Genomic DNA, 25,265 nt, shown 5'->3' with positions numbered 1-25,265 from the left:
CCCTTAAAACCTGTCATGCCATAACCAAGAAAGGTGCAAGGAAAGTAATCAGGATGCAGGCGAAGAAGTATCCCCAGTGGAGACAGCATCGTCCTAGTTGGAGGAAGATTTGCCAAGTTGTGTTGCGCTTTTTACAAGGAAGAGGTCTTGAACAGGAATCCAAGATGGCCGACGCTTAGGCAGACAGTTAAGTTGTAGCTCTAGTGTTGCATTCAGTCTAGTTGCTAGGATACGCTCGTGCTGTTTAAGAGCTTCGCACTGCAACTGTGATCTGACAGGAGTCAGGTGTTCAGAGAGAGAGAGCGCATTTTGTGAGGAATCATTTTGGTGAGGAAAATTCTACTTCACAAGTATATTGACAGAGAAAACAAGCGCTGCAGCAAACGATAACCCAAGAAGCAGAAAGCAAATTCTGAGACAAACTTTTTTCAAAGGTTTACGAAGATTCAGTGATAAGAGAATCTATGACTATTCAAAGAATATTAAGAGGATTTATCAACAACTCAAATAATATAGCCTGCCAGATATAAAAAACAGAACGTAAGAAATCTAGCAGGAAAATAAATACGCTTATTTACAATATGAAGAAGTGAATTAAAAGACAGTTAACTAGAAGGTCATTCCGCTTAGTCTGCAACCAAAATAAGAAATAACTATATATATATAGATATATATATATATATATATATATATATATATATATATATATATATATATATAGAGAGAGAGAGAGAGAGAGAGAGAGAGAGAGAGAGAGAGAGAGAGAGAGAGAGAGAGAGAGAGAGAGAGAGAGAGAGAGAGAGAGAGAGAGAGAGAGAGAGAGAGAGAGAGAGAGAGAGAGAGAGAGAGAGAGAGAGAGAGAGAGAGAGAGAGATATATATACACACATAGCAACATTCTTTAGCAAAGAAAAACCTTGTAGAGGAAAAAATACTCAGAAATTTCTCAGTTGAGACGCAGACAATTCTTCTAATTAAAGTGAGAGAGTTTTTTCCAAGAAGTTTATTTTCATTTCAACAACAAACATTGAAACAGACAGAGAGAGGCACAATTCCCAGACAGCTCAGGGTGAGTGATTATAACATTGTTTGCTAGAGAAAATTAGCTGTTACTTAATCAGAAAGAATAGTAGTATATAATAGTGTGTCCCTATTAATTGTGACTATAATCTTTCAGGTGCCGTTCTCCAGTTAAGCCAGACATGAGGTGGCAGTCTGAGTCTTGATGAAACATCGTCTCTGAGGCAGTCTCTCTAAATCCCATTCTCATTTCCCCTTCCCGGGTGCTCAATACGGAGATTAGTTTTGTTGTGAGTAGTCTGGGTTGGGATAGAGGATCAATCTTCTGCTCCTGAGGAAATCAATTCCAGGTATCTGACACACTCTGATAGCAACCACAATGAGTGTTGGAAGACCCAAAGACTGTGTTGGCGGTGATGACGCAGACCTAGGTCTACCCCAACAAAAACTCAGGCAGAGTCAGAAAAAGCATGGGTGGTTGTTGAAATCTAGGGCAGCCCGGCCTGGTTTACAAGAAATAGAAGGGCGACACTAGACATCAACGGGGACACCACGGATAGGGAGACATCCACAACATTGGATGAACAGGGAGAATAGAGACCAATCGTAACCCCATGACTGCAGACCTGATCATATCTAAGGCAATGAGAATCTGTAGGATTGAGGTCCGCCCCATTATCAACCTAGTTGTGAACCTGATTGACAGGCTGGGACAGCGAGTATGAAAGAGACGGTGACGCACACCTCAAGAATGGAGGGGTGGGTCGTTCTAGGCTCACCATATGAGGATGTAGGAGTATGGTAGTTTATGTTAGGGGGATGGGAACCTAACAACACCAGACAGCTGCTATTGTGGTGACAATCGGGGTGGGCAAGTTCTGAATGTATACAAGCAAAACACATGGGATAGAGCGACTGGACCCCCGTAGTGCTGGGGCTAGAAGCCTCAGGGTCCTCTCATGGAATATTATTGGTCTTAGCAGTAGCCTAAACAGGGAAGTGATCTCAAAATTCAAAACTTGACTTATCCAACATATTCCGCTGCAGGAGACCCACCCAGAGAATAATAGGTTCTTTAACAAGGAAACATAAAAGATGACGGTGCACGCAGGTCTCTCAACCACTTCCGGGAAGAAGGGGGTGGTTGGGAGTCCTAATACAAAACAAACTCCCATTCCACATAACACAGACATGGGTGTCTCCAGACGGCTGCTTGTATTTGGAACAGGTTACCCCTCACTGTACCATCATGGTACCTCCCACCAAGACTGAAGACAGATGGCCTGGCCCAAATGGGGAAATGGTTGTTGGCCACATCAAATGCCCCTATGATACTCAGAAGGACCTCAATTTGATGGCACAGGGGGACAGGGATAGAATAAAGCAATCCAGACAACCACATAGGGCTACTACATGCCTAGCCGTATTCCTAGCCTCCATGGGACTAGCAGACCTGTGGTGGGTACAGCATTCTGACCAGAGGCAGTTCTCATATGCGGCCATTGCAAGGAGGTGGCTCTCTAGGCTGGACTACCTCCTGGTTACAAAGCACCAAACTGGTTGGCGGGGTGACACCTAGTACTTGCTTAGAGACATATATGACCACAACATGTGAGGTACCTGGGGAGATGAAGCCTCGATCCATGGGAACTCATGGATAGAGGCACCACAAAAAATACCTGACGGATGGGACTGCTAGCTGTTTTGAGGAAAACAAGGGGTCAGATTTCTGTTTAATTCCTTGGAACGGCCATACTTATGGGCAGTCCTGGAAAAGATGGGCTTTGGACAATCTTTCTTGGAGTGGGTCAAACTGCTGTGGTGAAGCCCTGTGGCCAGGCTACGGTTGAATGGCACATTGACAGACAGAATACCAATAGGATGGGGCATGAGGCAGCGCTGCCTGCTAGCCCTGCAGCTGTTCTCAATGGCATTAGTGCCCCTTGTTAACTGGATACATAAGGATGCCCTAATCCGGGCCCTCCAGTGGTACTCAGATCCCTATATGTATGTCTTTTCAGAGTACACTGGATAATTCATTAATTGGAACAAATCAGTGGGCTGCCCCTTGATGGATTAGCACCACACGTCCCCTGCCACCCCTCCCCCCCCCAAAGCCATGTCTACTGGCTTCAAGTACCTTGGCATGTATATTACGATTAACCAGGAGTTGTTCTTCCATGAAAACCTGAGTAGGATCCTAGAGTCATATGGTATATTTCCCCAAATTCCTTACATCCTCCAAAACACACCTTATGCTGTACCAGGTAAAAAAAAATCAACAGGTAGATAAGGTCACCAAAACATTACTCTAGGATGATGGGGCTCCTCAGATAGCCTTGACAACACTAACAAGAAAAACATGGGAGGGGGACATGTCTCTGCCCCAGCTCAAGCTGTAATATTGGGCAGCCCACATGGTGGTTGCAAACAACTGGGTCTTCTCAGGGTAAAGGGAGCCCCCTCTCATTGCAGATAGAATGGCACTTGACCCTGTGGGTTACCCACGTCACCTGTAAGGAGCGCAGGGGACACCACCAACAGGCATGGTGGTCAACTCTTAGAAGAAAGTTGAATGGATCATTGGTTGGAGGGGGAGAATCACACTGGTGACACCCTTGTGGAAGCCAGAGGCCCTGAAAAAGCTCAGGGAGATTGAGGGATACAAGAGATGGGAAATGCTTGGTATCTCTGTGATGGGGGACATCTGGATGGAGGGGAGAATAGTATCCTTTATGAAGCTGCAGGCAGAATATGAAATGTCAGGTAGCCAATACCTAAATGCTTATGCATCACATCCTTAAAAACAAGAAGCCCCCTTGTGAGGAGGTACTGGGAGAGGGGCATGAATATACCAAGTTACTACTGTATAGATACAACTCACACCCAACTGATTACATTCGGCATATAGTGGGAGCAAACACTGGAGAAATATGTGCTGCTCTTTTGCATTGTAGCCTAGGGGTTACACAGTAGGACATAGACAAATGATGGGGGAGTCCCATCCTGCTCACGGCATGGGAGTGGAAATCGAATCTTAGCTGGTATATGAGGGCAGGTGTGTAAAGCCAGGGGCTGCCCACACAAGTTTGAGAAAGTGTGCGACCCCTGGAGAACTAAGGAGGCCTGTTGTTGAGAGCTGCCAACCCTAGAAAAGGGATTTAGAAGAGCTAACTAGCGTGGATCATGCAAGCAAACAAAGAGGGGGCCCACTGGTAGGGCAGATGTTGTGGGGCAACATGAGGTGGAGCCGGAACAGACAACTGAGGATAAACGCCATGTTTGAGGTATGTATCGGTACCTGTGTTTTGACCAAGTGCTAGAATTAAGGGTTGTGAGGATAAACAAATGCCTGATGTAGTCATAAAATGCTGATGTGACTGTCTGGAAGATGTTTGAGTTCAGGGGAATGTGAGGGGGGTATTGTTGGGGTTAATGGGGAGTTATTCGTTGGTGCATATCTGGCCAGCTGAGCTGACCTTCTGCCTTGCACTGATGGTGTAAAGCAAGTTTCCCCAATGAGTAGTGCATAAGCTACTGGTACCTCTCCAGCTACCTGTAAGTACTCTCCTGGGTGCAGCCCCACCTACTAAATTTGAAGCTTATTGTGTGGTTGAATATATGGAAACCTAAATTACAAAATGTGCATCTGAGGCAAAAATGTGTGTATTTTCACAATTCATGAGCTGAGATTTTAAGAAAAATGGTTGGGTTTCCAAAATATATTTGAAGCTGATATTTGAGTGATATATCATGTGGCTATCAGGAGACTTATTGCTAACAGTTCTACCTTGATGCTATGGCATTGCAGCTTTGGTTGTTTTGTATTACCCATCTATCTGAAGGAGTTCCAAATTGACCAAGCCTTTTTTGTTTTTACACTACTGCTGGCCACCATCCTGATGTATGGAGGTGATCACTTCTTGTAATCTTGCATAGGGTGGCCACTAAGGTAATCATGTCTGATGTGTTTGTTGTTACAACATTAGTAATAGTGACCCCTGGTGATTTTTACTGAACATAAGTAGCTCTTACTACAGAAAAGGTTGAGGACCTCTGGTGTAAAGTGTGATGTATGTTAAAAATGCCAATAACAATATATTTTTTAAAAGGTGGAGTGGGTACAGTGACAGTTGCCATTACTAATATGAATACTTCAGGGCCCACTGTACCCTGAGAGAAGGAAATTCAGAAAATACAAAAATAACGTAATCCCCATGAACCTTCTTGCACCACAGGGAAATAAATAATAACATAACAGACTATTGACTTTATGGGCCTTGCCCATTGGCCACTAACCACAATAAAAAGCCCCTGCACACTCACTGCCATCCATAATGGTAAAAAGAAACACAGAAGGTACCCCAACAACCCAAGAGATACAGAAGGGTACAAAATAGAACAGGAAGTGGTATCGGGAGGGACCGGACTTACATAAAGAACTTCCTGGTTTAATAATAGAAATAATAGAAACAAAAGACTGCTTTGGGAGGGGTGGTCATTGAAGTAAGTTGGCACATTCGCTGAAATAGCAAGTCATGGGACGAGCAAGAAGAGGAGGCGGTAATGGAGATAACACCAAGTTGTTTGGACATTATTAGGCAGTATGTTGAGCAGTTAAACAAAATGTTTACACTTCATAATTTGAAGTGCAAGAAAATACAGTGAACTGCCCTCAATCACACAATGATTGGTCAGGAGCAGAGCCTAGGTGTGCCGGTTACAAGGTCAAAATAAATATAGTAAATTGCCTAAAAAGTAAAAGGTTTTCCTGAAAATGAGTGGTAGGTTCATGCGCCTGCAGGCAGGTAACAAGATACCATTCCCACGACTCCAATCTCCAATGACAGAAAAAATAGGTCCTTCAACACTGTAAAATGGCTGTTCAAGAAGAAAACAGTAAATTATGTACAGATTTACCAATATGGGTGGTCATTACAACCCTGGCGGTCGGTGTTAAAGCGGCAGTAAGACCGCCAACAGGCCGGCGGTAAAAAAATAGCAATTACCACTGTGGCGGAAACCGCCAACAAAGACAGCCACTTTAACACTCCGACCGCCACGGCGGTACAGACAAACAGCTTGGCGGTCACTGCCAACAGACAGGCGGAAGACAAAGTAACGCCCACAGTATCACAACCTACCAATCCGCCACCTTTTCCGGGGCGGATTCACCGCAGATAAAAACACGTCGGAAACAGGATTTCGAAGGGAAAACGCTCACCTCTACACACCCCACGAGGAACCAGGACACCATGGAGCTGGAACTCCAAATTCTCCCTGCGAGAGTCTTCCTGCTCCTCTACCAGGAGCACGAACGCCGGCGGCGAAGACCACGGCGAGTACTGCACCTACGACACAGGGGAGGGGGGAGGCAAAAAACAGGGACACACACACGCAACACCCCCACCCTCATCCACTACAACACACACACTAATACATATTGATACATGATAGTTACACCCCCAACTCCCCCGGAAGAATGCAAAGACAAAAGAAAATGAGTGTAACCATTGTAATATATTAAAATCAAGTATGCAAAAATATATATATCCACCATAAACAAAATATACACCAAGCTTAGTAGTCCAGGTAGTGCTCCAATGAAGTCCGTGGAACACTGGGCCCACATGGTATGGGCGAGGCCCACACAAGATCCCTGACCATGACAGAGAGAACTCTGCAGGGACACCAGAGAGCAAGAAAACAGGCATCTCAGGGGGAGGGAAAGGGGGGGCACCTCAGCCGGTTGAGTGCACGACGCCAAATCCACGAGAGGGCCACATGCCCACTATTCAATCCTTGGGAGTGCAAAGCCACAGTCTCTCAAGTTTATACAGTGGGTAGGTTGCCCACTGTTCCATCCTGGGGAGTGCAAAGCCACAGTCTCAAGTCTCTACAGTGGGTGGGTTGCCCACTGTACCATCCTTGGGAGTGCAAAGCCACAGTCTCAAGTCTATACAGTGGGTGGGTTGCCCACTGTTCCATCCTGGGGAGTGCAAAGCCACAGTCTCTCAAGTCTATACAGTGGGTGGGTTGCCCACTGTTCCATCCTGGGGAGTGCAAAGCCACAGTCTCTCAAGTGGATGACAGTCTCCACTGGTTCTGGGGGGGGGCTCTGTGCCCAGAGTGCTTCATCCTGCTAAGGACAGAGGTAGTGGATGTATCTCTCCACTGGTTCTGGAGGGGGCATGGTGCCCAGAGTTCTTCATCCTGCTAAGGACAGAGGTAGTGGATGCATCTCTCCACTGGTTCTGGAGGGGGCATGGTGCCCAGAGTGCTTCATCCTGCTAAGGACAGAGGTAGTGGATGTATCTCTCCACTGGTTCTGGAGGGGGCTCTGTGCCCAGAGTGCTTCATCCTGCTAAGGACAGAGGTAGTGGATGTATCTCTCCACTGGTTCTGGAGGGGGCATGGTGCCCAGAGTGCTTCATTCTGCTAAGGACAGAGGTAGTGGATGTATCTCTCTACTGGTTCTGGAGGAGGCTCTGTGCCCAGAGTGCTTCATCCTGCTAAGGACAGAGGTAGTGGATGTATCTCTCCACTGGTTCTGGAGGGGGCATGGTGCCCAGAGTGCTTCATCCTGCTCGTGACGGACTCAGTAGCGTCAGTGTCCTTGGGCCAGCGGTGCTTGAGGCGGCGGTGCCCTGTTCAGCGGTACTTGGAGTGGCGGTGCCCTGTTCAGCGGTGCTTGAGGCGGCGGTGCCCTGTTCAGCGGTGCCCTGTTCAGCGGTGCCCTGTTCAGCGGTGCTTGGGGCGGCGGTGCCCTGTTCAGCGGTGCTTGGGGCGGCGGTGCCCTGTTCAGCGGTGCTTGGGGCGGCGGTGCCCTGTTCAGCGGTGCTTGGAGTGGCGGTGCCCTGTTCAGCGGTGCTTGGAGCGGCGGTGCCCTGTTCAGCGGTGCTTGAGGTGGCAGTGCCCTGTTCAGCGGTGCTTGAGGCGGCGGTGCCCTGTGTAGCAGGTGATTGGAGCGGCGGTGCCCTGTTCAGCGGTGCTTAAGGCGGCGGTGCCCTGTTCAGCGGTGCTTGGGGCGGCGGTGCCCTGTTCAGCGGTGCTTGGGGCGGCGGTGCCCTGTTCAGCGGTGCTTGGAGTGGCGGTGCCCTGTTCAGCGGTGCTTGAGGTGGCGGTGCCCTGTTCAGCGTTGTTTGGAGCGGCGGTGCCCTGTTCAGCGGTGCTTGGAGCGGTGGTGCCCTGTTCAGCGGTGCTTGAGGCGGCGGTGCCCTGTTCAGCAGTGCTTGAGGCGGCGGTGCCCTGTTCAGCAGTGCTTGAGGCGGCGGTGCCCTGTTCAGCAGTGCTTGAGGCGGCGGTGCCCTGTTCAGCAGTGCTTGAGGCGGCGGTGTCCTGTTCAGCAGTGCTTGAGGCGGCGGTGCCCTGTGTAGCAGGTGCTTGGAGCGGCGGTGCCCTGTTCAGCGGTGCTTGAGGCGGCGGTGCCCTGTTCAGCGGTGCTTGAGGCGGCAGGCTCCTTTGCAGTGACTTAGCTGCTGGCGGTCCTCTCTGTCCCAGCGGGGCTTGTGTTGGCGGTCCTCTCTAGCCCAGCGGGGCTTGTACTGGAGGTCCTCTCTAGCCCAGCGGGGCTTGTGCTGGCGGTCCTCTCTCACCCAGCTGGGCTTGTGCTGGCGGTCCTCTCTGTCCCAGCGGGGATGATGGCCTCCTGGGCAGCGGGGAAGATGGCGGTGGCCACCTGGGCAGCGGGGATGATGGCGGTGGCCACCTGGGCAGCGGGGATGATGGCGGTGGCCTCCTGGGCAGCGGGGATGATGGCAGTCTCCTCCGCTGTGCTGCTCTTCCCAGACTTTTCTGGTTTCTTGTGGTCCTTCCCCACCTTGGAAGGTGTCGCAGCTGACTACACACTTCCACTGGGACCCCTGGGAGCGGCTTTGGTGGCTGGAGTCTTCCCCCTCTCCCGCCGGGCACTGGGCAACTTTTGATGCTTGACAGGTGGGGGACTGTCCGTGCTGTGGCTCCGTGCCACACTGGCTGCCCTGGTGGCCGGTGCACTCCAGATTCCGGTGACTATAGGCACCACTGGTCCCGGAGATGTTGTGGCTGAGGTGCTAGTTCGGGACCTAGGAGACGGATGGGGTGGGGGAGGTGTGGGAAAGAGGTCAAGGTTGGACAGGAAAAGTTTTTGGGAGACACTGGGACGGGTAGCTGGAGGGGGTTTGGGAGTGGAGGAAGAGGTCGTGCTTGTAGGAGGTGTTCGTTTGCTGACTTTGGGTGAAGGTGCATGGGCTGGAGGCTGTCGTGAGGTGGATGGCTGTTGGGTGGGTGTGTGCCTGCGTTTGTTTATCTTGGGTAGTGGCGTCACAGACACACTGGGAGAGGACACAGGGGACGTGTGAATGGTAGTGGGGATGGTGACTGCACGTGAGCGGGTTGTGGCGGTGGGTGTGCTGGTGATGGCAGTGGTGGCTGTAGATGTAGTGCATGCAGGTGTGAGTGTAGACGAGACTGGGAGGGAGGAGGGAGACGAGGAGGAGGGGGACACAGTGGAGGCAGTGGATGTTGGTGTGTCTACATGTGTGTGATGCTTGCATGAGTGCCTGTGGGATGTGTGGGGCTTATGTTTGCCTGAGCTTCCCTTGTGTGTTGAGGTGTGTGCATGCTGGTCTGTAGGTGTGCTTCTGATAGGCTGGGGTACAGGGGATTGCGTCTGGGTGGAGGAAGTTGGAGGGGGAGGCTAGACACAGGGACAATGGCTGCCATCAGTGCTGAGGCCAAAGTCTGAAAAGCTTGCTGAAGGGCCGTCTGACCAGAAGGAATGCTCTCCAGGAATGCATTGGTTTGTTGCAACTGCCTTTCTACACCCTGAATGGCATTCAAAATGGTAGACTGCCAAACAGTAAGGCACCTGAGGAGGTCAATGGCCTCCTCACTGAGGGCAGCAGGGGTGACTGGGGCAGGGGCTGAGATGCCTGGGGCAAAGGTGATGCTCACTCTCCCGGGTGAGCGGGCACGGGGCAAAGGCTGAGGGGCTGCTGGGAGGGTGGTGCTGGTAGGGGGGCTGGCGGCTGTACCTGTAGATGGGGGGGCACAGATGTTGCCGCCACCACAAGGGAGCTCCCATCAGAGGACGAGTCCTTGTCGCTGCTCTCAGCTCCTGTCCCCGCCGTGGAGCTCCCCTCGCCCTCCTTCCCACTGGTGAAGTCCGAGTCCGTAGTGTGGCCCTCCATGGCCATGTGGGATGCAGCCCCCTCGTGCTCCGGTGCCACTGCTCCTCCGCCTGATGATTCTAATGCACACAAGAACAGGGAGACCACAAAAAGGGGGGTGGACGACAGAAGAAAGACATGTTGAGTGCATACATTACCGCTACCATTGGCGGACACAACAGACAGAGAAGCCCCCTGCACTACGCCACGCTCTTGGGCTCCACTGTTCAATCCCTGGGAAATGGCCTACTAGGCTATGGACGACATCTGCACACATGGATGACACAGGGGCATGACTAGGTGTACTTGGCACTCTACAGAGGTGGGGCGGGGTGCCACATGTCCTGCCTTACGGAGGGACCTTGCCTACGAAACTCGCCCTGGCCTAGGGAAGCCCGCAGCCCACCTCCCCCACCCAGACACCTCCACTGTGTGCAAAATCAGCAGGATGAGAGTGTACTCACCCCCTTGTGGCTGCTGTGATGCCCTCAAGCGCCCATCCAACTCCGGGTACGCCACCGCCAGGATCCTGAACATCAGGGGGGTCATGGTGCGACGGGCACCCCTCCTACATTGGAGGCCATCCCCAGCTGAGCCTCCGCCGTCTTCTTGCTCCAGCGGCGAATGTCCTCCCATCTTTTCCGGCAGTGGGTGCTCCGTCTGTGGTAGACCCCCAGGGTCCGGACGTCCTTGGCGATGGCACGCCAAATATCTTTTTTCTGGTGGGCGCTGACCTACATGAATTGTACAGTGGGAAGAGAAACTTATTACCAACTGCACCGTCACAGTCATTGGCCCCCATCCCTACCCTTGCCATGTGGCACATGCACTCACCGTCGTTTCATGCACGCCGCAATCCCCCCCCCCCCTTCTTACATCCACCCCACTCCACACAGGCATAGCCCATACAGCATGCTCCCAGTGTACTTACCTGTTTGTCAGGAGGACCGTAGAGTAGCGTGTACTGGGGGAGGACCACGTCCACGAGTTTCTCCAACACCTTCGATGTGAAGGAAGGGGCCCTTTTCCCCAGACACTCGAGTCATTGTCTCTTCCAGACCGAAGTCACAGCAGCACGTCATTGGCTCCTGGGACCCATAGAGTCCAATGTTAACCAATGCAGCATTGCGCCGCGGTCTTCGACCACCTACCACGAAGGTGTACAACGCCAGCGCAGTTACCTCACATTCCATTGTCCCACTTTACAGGTCAGGCAGCCGCCATTTCAGGGGCCCACATGGCTTAATTTTTAACTGCGTCACACATACCTAAGCCTAGACTCAACACACATACAGGCCACTTTTTGGATTATGATATGTGTGCTTTGTAAGCTGTGGGTACGTACCTCTGAGTTGGTTGACTCTGAGCTCGCTGTTGTCCTTCATAGGCACCGTCCGCTGGGACATGTGAGGAGATGGCGGCATCCTCCGGTGTACCGACCGTTGGTGGACCTGTCGACAATGGAGGAAAGACATGTGATCATCACCTACAGGCTTGACAGTGCCACAATCCAGGAACTGTGTACCCAGCTGGAGCCAGACCTGATGTCAGCAATCCGCCATCCCACAGGAATCCCCCCTCAAGTGCAGGTGCTGTCAGTGCTCCATTTCCTTGCAAGTGGGTAATTTCAAACAACAGTGGCCATAGCATCAGGGATGTCCCAGCCTATGTTTTCCAACGTGTTGTCCAGAGTGTTGTCTGCCCTGGTGAAACACATGCGGAGCTACATCGTTTTCCCTCAGGTGGAGGATTTGCCTACAGTGAAAGGTGATTTCTATGCCCTGGGACATATCCCAACATCATAGGTGCCATTGATGGGACCCATGTGGCTTTGGTACCCCCCGCAGGAGTGAACAGGTGTACAGAAACCGGAAGAGTTACCATTCCATGAATGTACAGATGGTATGTTTGGCAGACCAGTACATCTCCCATGTTAATGCCAAGTTCCCTGGCTCAGTGCATGACACCTACATCCTGTGGAATATCATTATCCCTTATGTGATGGGTCAACTCCAGAGGCACCTATTAGGTGAGCACCTGGAAGCAAGACAGTGGGAATGTTTGTCTGGGTCTGGGGATATCCCTACAGGTTAGTGTGTGTCTAACAGTTGTCCCTCGCCATTTGCAGGTGACTCTGGTTACCACAACCTGTCATGGCTACTGACCCCAGTGAGGAATCCCAGGACAAGGGCAGAGGAACGCTACAATGAGGGCCATGGGCGAACACGGCAGATAATCGAGCGGACCTTCGGCCTCCTGAAGGCCAGGTTCAGGTGCCTCCATATGACAGGTGGATCCCTATTCTACTCACCAAAGAAGGTGTGCCAGATCATCATGGCCTGCTGTATGCTTCACAACTTAGCTTTGCGACGACAGGTGCCTTTTCTGCAGGAGGATGGTCCAGATGGCGGTGGTGTTGCAGCTGTGGAGCCTGTGGACAGTGAAGACGAGGAAGCAGAAGAAGAAGACATGGACAACAGGGACTCAGTGATCCAGCAATATTTCCAGTGAAACACAGGTAAAAATACAAACCTGCTTACTACATGTACTTTAACACCACTACCTCTCTACTGTCTGTCGTTTTCACCCAGTGTATGGTCACTGAGTTGTCACTTTCCCTTACAATTTCACAGATGTGGGTCCCACAGTGTGACATCTGATTTGATTCCTCATGGACTACAGCTGTGTGACATAGGTATGTTGACATTACAAATGAAAGAGCTTTTTGACACTGTAATTGCTAATACACTATTCCGAAATCACAGACTGACTCTAGATTGTTTTGTGCTTTAAGGGTGTTTATTTTAGTGCTCAATATTGGAGGGGGTAGCAAAATGGTGAGGGGTGATGGTGGAGGAATGTCCATGGCAGAGTCCAGTCTATTAGTCTCACAGGTGCATTGCCCAAATGGGCATAGGAAGTGGAGCTGGGGCAGTTTAAGTATGGACAAGGTGACAAAGTGGGACAGAAGGATGACATTCAGGGTGGTCTCATTTCTTGGCGGGGTCTTGGCATCGTTCTCTGTCTTTGTCCTGGATCTCAGGGACCGTTTGCGAGGTGGTTCTCCCTCTGCAGGGGGTAGGGTGCTGGTGTGGTGGTCCTGTGGCGGTGCCTCCTGTCCACTAGCACTGGCGGAAGTGGTGGGCAGTTCCTCGTCCAGGCTAGTGTTGGGGGCCCCTTGTAGTGCCACAGTGTCCCTCCTGGTGTTGAGTACTTCCTTCAGCACCCCTACGATGGTGCCCAGGGTGGAATTGATGACTCTGAGTTCCTCCCTGAAGCCCAAATACTGTTCCTCCTGCAGGCGCTGGGTCTCCTGAAACTTGCCCAGTACCGTTGCCATCGTCTCCTGGGAGTGGTGGTAGGCTCCCAGGATGATGGAGAGGGACTCGTGGAGAGTGGATTCCCTTGGCCTGTCCTCCCCCTGTCGCACAGCAGCCCTCCCAGTTCCCCTGTGTTCCTGGGCCTCCGTCCCCTGGACCGTGTGCCCACTGCCACTGCCACCAGGTCCCTGTTGTTGTTGGGGTGGTGGGTTATCCTGGGTTCCCTGTAGTGGCGGACACACTGCTGATTGACGTGTCCTGGGGACGGAGGTATGGGCCCGCTGGAGGGGGGGAGGGGTGCTGTGCTGGTGTTTCCAGAGGGAAGAAGCTCTGTAGTGGCCTGTGACTGTGTGATGGGAACCGACTGTCCCAAGGTCCCCGATGGGCCGGGCTGGTCACCTAGATCCAGTTGGACAGAGGTGCTGTCATCACTGTGGGCCTCTTCTGTTGGTGGTGTGGACATGTGTGGACCCTCCTGTCCGGTGACGTTGGGTAGGGGTCCTGCAGGGGTATAAAAGGAAGTTTATTACATCTGTGTGTGCCATGGTGTGGAATGAGTGGGTGTCTGTGTACCCCAATGCTTGCATTCCTGTGTGGGACCTTGTGTGGTGATGGTTTAGGGGGGTGTATGGGTATGTGCAGTGGACATGCTTTAGTGATGGGTGTCCATGCTTTGTTGTTGCATGCAGGGCTTGGTGTTAGGATGTGTGGTTTGTGATGTTGGGACACTTGTGAGGAGTTAGAGTGATGGGGGTGAGGGTGAGGGTGGGGGTGGGGGTATGTGACGGCATGCAGGTAGGGTGGGGGATGTAATAGTTAAGATTTGACTTACCAGAGTCCATTCCTCCAGCTACTCCTGTGAGGCCCTCAGGATGCAGAATCGCCAAGACCTGTTCCTCCCATGTTGTTAGTTGTGGGGGAGGAGGTGGGGGTCCGCCGCCAGTCCCTGAACCGCAAGGTGGTGTCTTGAGACCATGGAACGCACCTTCCCCCGTAGGTCGTTCCACCTCTTCCTGATGTCTTTCCGATTTCTTGGGCGCTGTCCCAATGCATTGAGCCGGGGGGGCATTTCTTTTTAAGGGGGGGCAGAAACCTCTAGGCACCAGGGATACATTTTTTTTTGTTTTGTATTTTGTTTTAGGTGTGGGAAGTGACCCCTTAGACAAGGGTCGCTCCCATAGGGTGCAAATTATATTTAGGCCATTTCTGCCCCCCTTGGGGGCAGATTGCCCTATTTTTATGAGGCCAATCTGCCCCCAAGGGGGGCAGAAACCACTAGACACCAGGGAGTTTTTTTGTTGTTCTTGAATTTCACGGAAGGGGAGCGACCCCTTAAGCAAGGGTCGTTCCACTGGGGGGCAAATTTATTTTAGGCCATTTCTGCCCCCCAGGGGGGCAGATTAGCCTATTTTAATTAGGCCGATCTGCCCCCAAGAGGGGCAGAAACCACTAGGCACCGGGGATTTTTTGTTGTTGTTGTTTTACAAATGGGGAGCGACCCCTTAGGCAAGGGTCGCTCCCCTGGAGGGGCAAATTGTATTTAGGCCATTTCTGCCCGCTTTGGGGGCAGATCGGCCGATTTAAACCACTAGGCACCAGGGATCTGTTTTTTTTGTGCCGTCACGCAAGGGGAGCAACCTTGTAGGCAAGGGTCGCTCCCTGGGGGGGATGGGGGGCAAATTTCTTTTAGGCCATTTCTGCCCCCCCTGGGCATTGTTATTGCTATTGTTATTAGGCGATCTGCCCCCAGGGGGGCAGAAACCTCTAGGCGCCAGGGCTAATTTTTTAGTGTGTTTTTTGTGTTTTTTTTTTTTTTTTTTTTTTTTTTTTAGAGAGATGGGGAGCGACCCCTTAGGCAAGGGTCGCTCCCCTGGAGGGGCAAATTATATTTAGGTAATTTCTGCCCGCTTTGGGGGCAGATCGGCCGATTTTAGGTCAATCTGCCCCCAAGGGGGGCAGAAACCACTAGGCACTGGGGATCTTTTTTTTTTGCGCCGTCATGCAAGGGGAGCGACCCCGTAGGCAAAGGGTCGCTCCCCGGGGGGGAGGTGGGCAAATTTATTTTAGGCAATTTCTGCCCCCCCTGGGGCCGGCTGAGCTAGAGGCCAAAATCCACAGGTAGGCACTTTGCAAAAAACACCTCTGTTTTCTGTGAAAAAATGTGATGTGTCCACGTTGTGTTTTGGGCCATTTCCTTTCGTGGGCGCTAGGCCTACCCACACAAGTGAGGTATCATTTTTATCGGGAGACTTGGGGGAACATATAAAAGCAAAACAAGTGTTATTGCCCCTTGTCTTTCTCTAAATTGTTTCCTTCCAAATATAAGAGAGTGTGTAAAAAAGATGTCTATTTGAGAAATGCCCTGTAGTTCACATGCTAGTATGGGCACCCCGGGATTCACAGATGTGCAAATAACCACTGCTCCTCAACACCTTATCTTGTGTCCATTGTGGAAATACAAAGGTTTTCTTGATAGCTATTTTTTACTCTTTATATTTCAGCAAATGAATTGCTGTATACCCGGTATAGAATGAAAACCCAAGGCAGGGTGCAGGTCATTTATTGGCTCTGGGTACCTAGAGTTCTTGATGAACCTACAAGCCCTATATATACCCGCAACCAGAAGAGTCCAGCAGGCATAACGGTATATTGCTTTAAAAATCTGACATTGCAGGAAAAAGTTACAGAGTAAAACGTAGAGAAAAATTGCAGATTGTTTCACCTCAATTTCAATTTTTTTTTTTTTCAGTTGTTATTTTCTGTAGGAAACCCTTGTAGGATCTACACAAATTACCCCTTGCTGAATTTAGAATTCAGTCTACTTTTCAGAAATGTTTCGGTTTCTGGGATCCAGCATCGGTTTCATGCCCATTTCTGTCACTGACTGGAAGGAGGCTGAAAGCACAAAAAATCGTAAAAATGGGGTATGTCCCAGTAAAATGGCACAATTGTGTTGAAAAATTGGGTTATCCGATTCAAGTCTGCCTGTTCCTGAAAGCTGGGAAGCTGGTGATTTTAGCTCCGCAAACCTTTTGTTGATGCCATTTTCAGGGAAAAAACCACAAGCCTTCTTCTGCAGCCCCTTTTTCCCATTTGCTTGAAAAAAACGAAATTTTCACTGTATTTTGGCAAATTTCTTGGCCTCCTTCTGGGGAACCCACAAAGTCTGGGTACCTCTAGAATCCCTAGGATGTTGGAAAAAAAGGACGCAAATTTGGCGTGGGTAGCTTATGTGAACAAAAAGTTATGAGGGCCTAAGCACGAACTGCCCCAAATAGCCAAAAAAAGGCTTGCCACAGGAGGGGGAAAAGGCCTGGCAGCGAAGGGGTTAATACCTTATAACGTAAAATCCTATAATGATAAAATATCCAAATGCATACTGTGTGCAGTGGTCAGTGTTGAAGACCACATTGAGCCATTCTTTATAAATGCCCCACACAACTATTATCACGGTCAGTCAGTATTTTAAAGGATTGAACAGAATGGGAACACAACAGATCTTTGAGAAATAATTATTTAAAATGTAAGCGGTTTCAGGGTGTACCTGTCCGATTTCAATAACTGCATCCATTTTATTGTTCTTCCCTAGGTGAAACTTCACATTTCCCTCAGTGTGACCAGAAATATTTAATCTACTGAGAAGTCCACCGTGAAGCTCTTCGCAATTATGACAAATGATGACATCTTACACAAAGTAATCTGGATCGCCCTATGTCTTGTCATTTTGGTTTCATGTTACCGGTCATCATCACTGAGAGCTCCTCCTCTGGTAGAAAAGTCTCCCTTCCTTGCCATCTGGAATGCCCCGACAGAACAATGCACAACACAACGCAACACCAGCCTGAGTCTCCAATTGTTCCAGTTCGTGGCCAGTCCAAGAGTAACTGCCATCAACCAGACATTGACTCTGTTCTACAAAGACCGGCTGGGTTTGTATCCCTATTTTGACGAGGTCACCGGTGTATCTATAAATGGAGGGCTACCTCAGCTAATCCCCTTGGCTCGCCATTTGAAGAAAACTACTGATGACATCAGGCTTTATATACAATGTGTAAAACAGACCGGATTAGCAGTGATTGACTGGGAAGAGTGGCGGCCATCATGGGATCGGAACTGGGGACTCAAGCGTGTATACCAAAAGAAATCAATTGAGCTTGTCCATAGAGAAGATCGCACCCTTACATCCCGTACAGCAAGCCCAATTGCTAAAAAGGCATTTGAGGCTGCAGCACGGAGTGTTATGCAGGTCACGTTATCGCTGGGGAAGTTACAAAGGCCATCCAGGGCCTGGGGATTTTTCCTGTTTCCTGAGTGTTACAACTATGACTATCACCACAACCCTGACAATTATACAGGAAGATGCCCGGATCTTGAAAAGAAACGAAATGATGAGCTTCACTGGCTCTGGGAGGAAAGTACTGCACTCTACCCAAGCATTTACCTGGAAACAGCCCTAAAATCTTCATCAAATGCAGCTCTTTACTCACGGCACCGAATTCAGGAAGCGAAAAGATTGTCCACTGTCGGCAGTGGAAATGCTCCACTACCAATTTATGTATACACACGTCCAGTGTTCAAAGACCGACCAGAAGAGTTTCTCTCTCAGGTGAAAAGGTGTTTTTCTCTGTCATGGTGTTTAGTCTCATGGTGACATTATGGTTTAAATATGTATTTATTTGGGTATTCTCTGGCGAGCCAAGAATTGCTGGGGCCATTTTAGAAAGACAGCTTAGATGTAGCCAAGGAGGCATTTAACCAAAAAGTGCTAAGCAGCTCACATTATTCCTAACCCACAGACTTTTCAATAAAAAGTTGGTGTGTACAATGATGCAGGAATGTCATTAGGTCATGGCACCACCAATAAAAAATCAAAGAATCATAACTGGTTAGCTCTAAATGGAAACAAAATGGAGCCAATGCTAACGAACCTCATGAATGTACCTGCCAGCTTCTGTTAGAATATGAAAACTTTATAAGTAATAGTAAGGTTATTGCTGCTCTTCTAGATATAAGAGTGTTAGCATGTCTGACCTTAATAAGTAAACTTACAAGGGGACGCGAATAGGTCGATGAACCTTTGGACTCGCAATTAAGATGATCCCACCATAGCTCCAGTACATACAGATCAATAATCCATAGTTAATCAATAACCAATGATAATCAATGACATTGGTAATCAATGGAGTCAGTAATTGAAAGGTCATGATGTGTGACAGTCATGAATTACCACACCTTTAGTAAAAGTTAGAATATTTATTTCCCTATATTAACAATGCTACAGTTACATAAAATAATCTCAAAATCAAATGATACACATACAGAAACAACACTGGCTGTCCAAAGCGACGGAAGAAAAGTAATTTAATCAAAGCTTGAGCTACGACACATTCTAAGGTTACAGTGCAAATTAATAACAGACGCTTGCGCAAACAATATCCCATACATTTAGATTCAGCAAAGGAATTAATCAAACATTATTCTTTATTGGCAGACATCATTAGTGAGAAATCCTTATCTAGCATCAGATTAGCATCAGCATGTTGGGCTTCATGCCAAACAATTTAGTGAACACAAATTTGGAAAACATCTAACTATGGCTCTATCAAAACAGTGCGGTTGGTACCTAGAAAGAAAAAGCAAATATGCATAACATACACATCGGTACAATAATACCTCTCCTCATTTTGGATTGGCAAGCTAAGATAGTCTTCATCATCGGGACATCAGTCAATCGGCAAGGCATCAGGATTTAGCATCAAAGTTCAGAAACGCAACGTCTTTCAGCATTAAAGATAGGCACGTCCCTTGTCAAGATGGAAAATGGGCAAAAATGAGCTGTCTTCCCTCGGTGCAGTCCTGTTAAGTTAAATTTCCTAAAACTAATTTCCAAGTTCCTATTGGTCAAGGGATCGCATGTTCACACTTTGTCCAAGAAAACTAAAACCTAAAATCTATGAATTCTACCATTATTCCGTTAATATGTTGCTGATTGTTTTCTCCTGCAATGTCCTCATCATCCAGCTCGTCAGGTAACAATATTGTTGCATCTTCTACTCCATACAGTATCTCCATTGTTCTCCTCCTGAGAAAGTCCGTCTTACACACATTACACACATAATGTTACATTTAGCAAGAACAGCATCTTCTAGAAATCGGTTCACATGCGAAAAAGCTTTTAGCTCCGTGCACTTTAAAAAAATACAATACAATGGAAAATCACAATTTAACTCTCTAGGACAGCCATTTATTAAATGCTAAGACATACAGCTTGACATGAGGCTGAGCAACTAGGCCAAGACCTTCGCTAAGTTAAGGCCTACAATTAATAAAGCTAATACATAATGACATATTACTACATTAATCAAACATATTACTCAACATTTCTTATTATTACTATTGATAAGAACACTTTGTGAATATTGGCAGCCACTCATCGTGATCACATTTTCAAATGTGTGCATTATGGCCCATATTTATACTTTTTGACGCAAAACTGCGCTAACGCAGTTTTGCGCCAAAAAAATTAGCGCCGGCTAACGCCATTCTGAAGCGCCATGCGGGCGCCGTATTTATTGAATGGCGTTAGCCGGCGTTAGCCGACCGGCGCTGCCTGGTGTGCGTGAAAAAAAACCACGTACACCAGGCAGCGCCGGCGTAGGGAAAAATGGCGTTTGGGCGTCCACAAATGGGGCAAGTCAGGCTGAGGCAAAAAAATCATCTTAACCCGATTTGCGCCATTTTTTTACGACGCCCATCCCCCATAGAAATGACTCCTGTCTTAGCAAAGACAGGAGTCATGCCCCCTTGCCCAATGGCCATGCCCAGGGGACTTCTGTCCCCTGGGCATGGTCATTGGGCATAGTGGCATGTAGGGGGGCACAAATCAGGCCCCCCTATGCCACAAAAAAAATAATAAAAAAATACTTACCTGGACTTACCTTAATGTCCCTGGGGTGGGTCCCTCCAGCCTTGGGTGTCCTCCTGGGGTGGGCAAGGGTGGCAGGGGGTGTCCCTGGGGGCAGGGGAGGGCACCTCTGGGCTCATTCTGAGCCCACAGGTCCCTTAACGCCTGCCCTGACCCAGGCGCTAAAATCCGGCGCAAATGCCGGTTTTTTAGACCCGCCCACTCCCGGGCGTCATTTTTGCCCGGGAGTATAAATACGACGCAATAGCATTGCAGTCATTTTTTAAGACGGGAACGCCTACCTTGCATATCATTAACGCAAGGAAGGTGTTCACGCAAAAAAATGACGCTAATTCCATGGACTTTGGCGCTAGACGCGTCTAACGCCAAAGTATAAATATGGAGTTAGTTTTGCGTCGAAAAAAACGACGCAAATTTGGCGCAAACGGAGTATAAATATGCCCCTATATTTCTACGTTATTATATTTTCTACACAAATACATGACTCATAATACATGAAACCCATTAAAAATGGTATTAAAACACCTACAAAGCAATCCCTCCTCTGATGACTAAATGTGTCCTCATACTATCATCCACAGATTTTTTCATCAGCTAAAATTCTGTCAACTCAGTCCCTTCATTCTTTTGTTCCCTTTTTGAATTTTTCCCTAAACAATTTTTCCCTTTTCTTTTCTTCCCTCCTCTGATCATTCTATGACTTCTTCAATGTAATCTTTTTGCACAATCTACATAGTCCCAATATTACAATTAGGCAAACCACAATAATTATTATCTCCTGCAAAATTTTCAATCAATACTCATTCCAAATGTTGCTGAGCCAATTTCCCACTGAAGCAAAACCTTTGCCAAACTTCTCCCAAACACCTGGTTCTTTCAATTCTTTCAAATCAGCACTTTTATTAGTCGGATTAGTAATTAAGTCTCGTATTTCTTTACTGGCATTAGGAATATATGAGCAACAATGCCTAGAATGAATCATTCTACAAACTCTGCCATCCTTCGCTAAGAGAATGTCTAAAGCAAGACGATTCTGAAGAGTCATAGCTCTTTCAGCAGCTAGTTAAGTATCTATCAGGAGTATGGCCCCTGAAAAATTTGTCAGCATGTTATCCGTAATAGTAGACAGCTTTCGAATCTTTATCGAGTTCAGAACAACTCCCACTGAAGGACTCATTGCTCAAAATATATCTCCCACTATACCAGAAGTAGACTCCCTCCTTTGTCTCATGTGATGTAATTCAGTCACTTTCGGAAACTTCTTCAAATCATTCATGTAGGAAGTTGGCTCTATATATACTATCTCAAAGTGAGAGACAGTGTGCACAGAGTCCAAGGGTTCCTCTTAGAGGTTGATAGTGGCAAAATTAGATAATTCTAATGCTCTATTTTGTGGTAGTGTGGTCGAGCAGTAGGCTTATCAGAGGGTAGTGTTAAGCATTTGTTGTACACACACAGACAATAAATGAGGAACACACACTCAGACTTAACTCAAGGCCAATAGGTTTTTATATAGAAAAATGTATTTTCTTAATTTATTTTTAGAACCACAAGATTCAAATGTGAGGTAAGTACATAAAATGCAAGGTACTTCACACAGGTAAGTATAGAACTATGATTTAAAACAGTAGTACATACAGTTTTGGTAAAAATGGCAAATAGATATTTTAAAAGTGGACGCTGTAAAAATCAATAGTTCCTGGGGGAGGTAAGTTTTGGTTAGTTTCTCAGGTAAGTAAAGCACTTACACAGTCAGTCTCCTGGGCATAGGCAGCCCACCATTCGGGGGTTCAAGGCAACCCCAAAGCCACAGCACCAGGTTTCCTTTGTTACCAGGCAGTCGCGGTCAGGGGGAAGCCTCTGGATCCTCTCTGCAGGCGTCGCTGTGGGGGTGCTGAGAGGTCAACTCAGTGTGACCACATCGTTGGAGTCGCCTGGGAGTCCTCTCTGCGGTGTTGGTTGTCCTGAACTCGAGCCGGGGACGTTGGGTGCAGAGGTGGAAGACTCACGCTTCTTGCGGGAAGTTAGAGTCTCGCTAAAGTTGCTTTGTTTGCTGTTGTTTCTGGACAGTGCCACTGTTCACGGGAGGTTCTTGGTCCTTTTGGTGCAAGTCAGTCCTCTGAGTACTCAGAGGTCGCTGGTCCCACTGTATGCGTCGCTGTGCAGGTTCTTTGAGTCTGGGACAGGTCAGTAGGGCTGGGGGCAAGTCAGTTGTTGTCTCCATCATTTCTGTGGGGCTTTCAGGTCAGCAGTCCTTCTTTCTTCAGTTTGTGGGAATCTGATTTCCTGGGTTCAGGGTCACCCCTAAATACTCAATTTAGGGATGTGTTTAGGTCTCGGGGGCAGTAGTCAATGGCTACTGTCCTGGAGGGTGGCTACACCCTCTTTGTGCCTCCTCCCTGCGGGGAGGGGGGCACATCCCTATTCCTGTTGGGGGAATCCTCCAAAACCAAGATCGAGGATTTCTTTAGGCAGGGGTCACCTCAGCTCAGGACACCTTACGGGCTGTCCTGACTGGTGGGGGACTCCTTGTTTTTCTCATTATCTCCTCTGGACATGCTGCCAAAAGTGGTGGCTGTGTCCTCGGGGTGGGCATCTCCACTAGCTGGAGTGCCCTGAGGCATTGTAACACGAAGCCTGAGCCTTTGAGGCTCACTGCTAGGTGTTACAGTTCCTGCACTAGCTGGAGTGCCCTGAGGCATTGTAACACGAAGCCTGTACCTTTGAGGCTCACTGCTAGGTGTTAAAGTTCCTGCAGGGGGTAGGTGTGAAGCACCTCCACCCAGTAACGGCTTTGTTTCTGTCCTCAGAGAGCACAAAAGCTCTCACACCGGGGGGGGGGGGTCAGAAACTCGTCTCAATGGCAGGCTGGCACAGACCAGTCAGTCCTGCACTGAAGGATTGGGTAAAATACAGGGGGCATCTCTAAGATGCCCTCTGTGTGCATTTTGTAATACATCCAGCACTGGCATCAGTGCAGGTTTATTATTTTGAGAAGTTTGATACCAAACTTTCCAGTATTCAGTGTAGCCATTATGGAACTGGGGAGTTTGTTTTGACAAACTCCCATACCATATACTTAATATGGCCACACTGCACTTACAATGTCTAAGAATGGACTTTGACACTGTAGGGGCATATTGCTCATGCAGCTATGCCCTCACCTGTGGTATAGTGCACCCTGCCTTAGGGCTTTAAGGCCTGCTAGAGGGGTGACTTACTTATGCCACAGTCAGTATTTTGTGTGCATGGCATCCTGAGGGGGAAGCCATGTCAACTTTGCCTTTTTCTCCCCACTAACACACACAATCTGCAATGGCAATGTGCATGTGTTAGGAGAGGGGTCCCTTAGGGGGGCACAACACATGCTGCAGCCCTTAGGGACATTCCCTTGTAACAGGGCCCTTGGAACCACTGGTACCTTTTACAAGGGACGTATCTGTGTTCCAGGGTTGTGCCAATTGTGGAAACAATGGTACATTTTTAGTGAAAGAACACTGGTGCTGGGGCCTGGTTAGCAGGATCCCAGCACACTTCTCAGTCAAGTCAGCATCAATATCAGTCACAAAATTGGGGGATAACTGCAACAGGGAGCCATTTCCCTACAATTTATTTGATAAAACTTTGGGAAAACTATCTCTGAGTAACATGTTCCATTCCATCCTCTTGGAAGATGGTAATAAGCATTAAAACCACAGGTGTAATAAATCCCAGGAATTGCCAGGGCCTGTCCATTCAACATAAATGTCCACTTACTCTGAAACAAAAACACATGTCTACATTCACTCATTACCACAAATAAAGTGTCAGTGCGTGACTTAGGCCTATTTATACAAAGTTTCCCTACGTGTTGCGCATCTAGAGATAGTTTCCCTTGTGTTTTCATTGCACTATCAGCATAATCATTCCTGTGTGTCCTTTTCTCCAAGCCTTTTTCTAACTTCTCCTTCAATGCCTTTCTCCTGTCATCTGTGTGATCTACGAAGCTTTTCTCTATAGGTGTAAGCAAGCACGTTAGATTATTCCTGTGAGCATAAGATGTGCCTTAGCTACTCTACTTAAATACTTAATTATTGGGACAAATGAAAATACCACATCGTAAATTGGAGTAGAAATTTTGAATGTACTCCTGGTTATAGAACCTTGTTAGTAGCAGACTACAACTTATTCCATATGTTAGTGGCAAACTATGGTACATAACTCCTTCCTCAACTGATGAAGGAATCTACATACACACATAACAATTCCTCACATCCATTGTCTCAATATACTCACTCAACAAGCGATAGAAGCAAACGTATGGTTGGCTTCACCCTTATCAAGAACAGACATACCCACAATCAATATGACAAACAATATCCCACACATGATCGCCAAACCAACACTCATACATTTACAGCGCTTAGTATTTTTACCCTGCTGGCTAATGTTACTCATGATCTGTAAAGAATCAGAAAGCAGAAGAAACATTTTGAAAAACTGCAGCAAAAATCAAAAACCAACAACTCTTCTTTCAGCAGTGATTTGCAGCTTTCAGTCTCACTTCCAGGATCCCTTGTCAAGATATGTAAGCAGCTTGTCAAAATCAGGTTTCAAAAGTCAAATGAGGTTATCAAAGTCTTTTCTGGTTACTTTCAACAGTCCCTTTCTCAAATGTTTTCTCTCAGATTGTTTCAGCAGTTCAGTTCATCAGCTTTCTTCAAGTTTCAACATACTGACCCAAAATGTCTCTATCAAAACAAAGACAAAAATTCCTGCTGCCATTCACTTGTAGTTGCATGCACCATTTCAGGACTGCGTAACTTCGACTCTTTCTTTCCAACTTTCGATCACCATTCAATTCTCCTTCACT

General features: G+C 48.1%; 1 protein-coding gene across 1 annotated transcript in view; it reads left to right on the top strand.

Annotated features, from left to right (window-relative positions):
• The window catches only part of LOC138288340 (hyaluronidase-5-like), a 130,889-nt gene that overhangs the window by 40,645 nt on the left and 64,979 nt on the right, over positions 1–25,265 (top strand). The window contains exon 2 of the mRNA XM_069229872.1: positions 17,078–18,094. Within this exon, the coding sequence (XP_069085973.1) occupies positions 17,156–18,094 (939 nt within the window). The 5' untranslated portion in view covers positions 17,078–17,155. The remainder of the gene's footprint in view (positions 1–17,077; positions 18,095–25,265) is intronic.

Source organism: Pleurodeles waltl, chromosome 4_1, assembly GCF_031143425.1.
Source record: "Pleurodeles waltl isolate 20211129_DDA chromosome 4_1, aPleWal1.hap1.20221129, whole genome shotgun sequence".
In the NCBI taxonomy this organism is placed as follows: Eukaryota; Metazoa; Chordata; class Amphibia; order Caudata; family Salamandridae; genus Pleurodeles; species Pleurodeles waltl.
The sequence above is the reverse complement of the archived record's forward strand: the minus strand, read 5'-3'. Positions and strand labels throughout refer to the sequence as shown.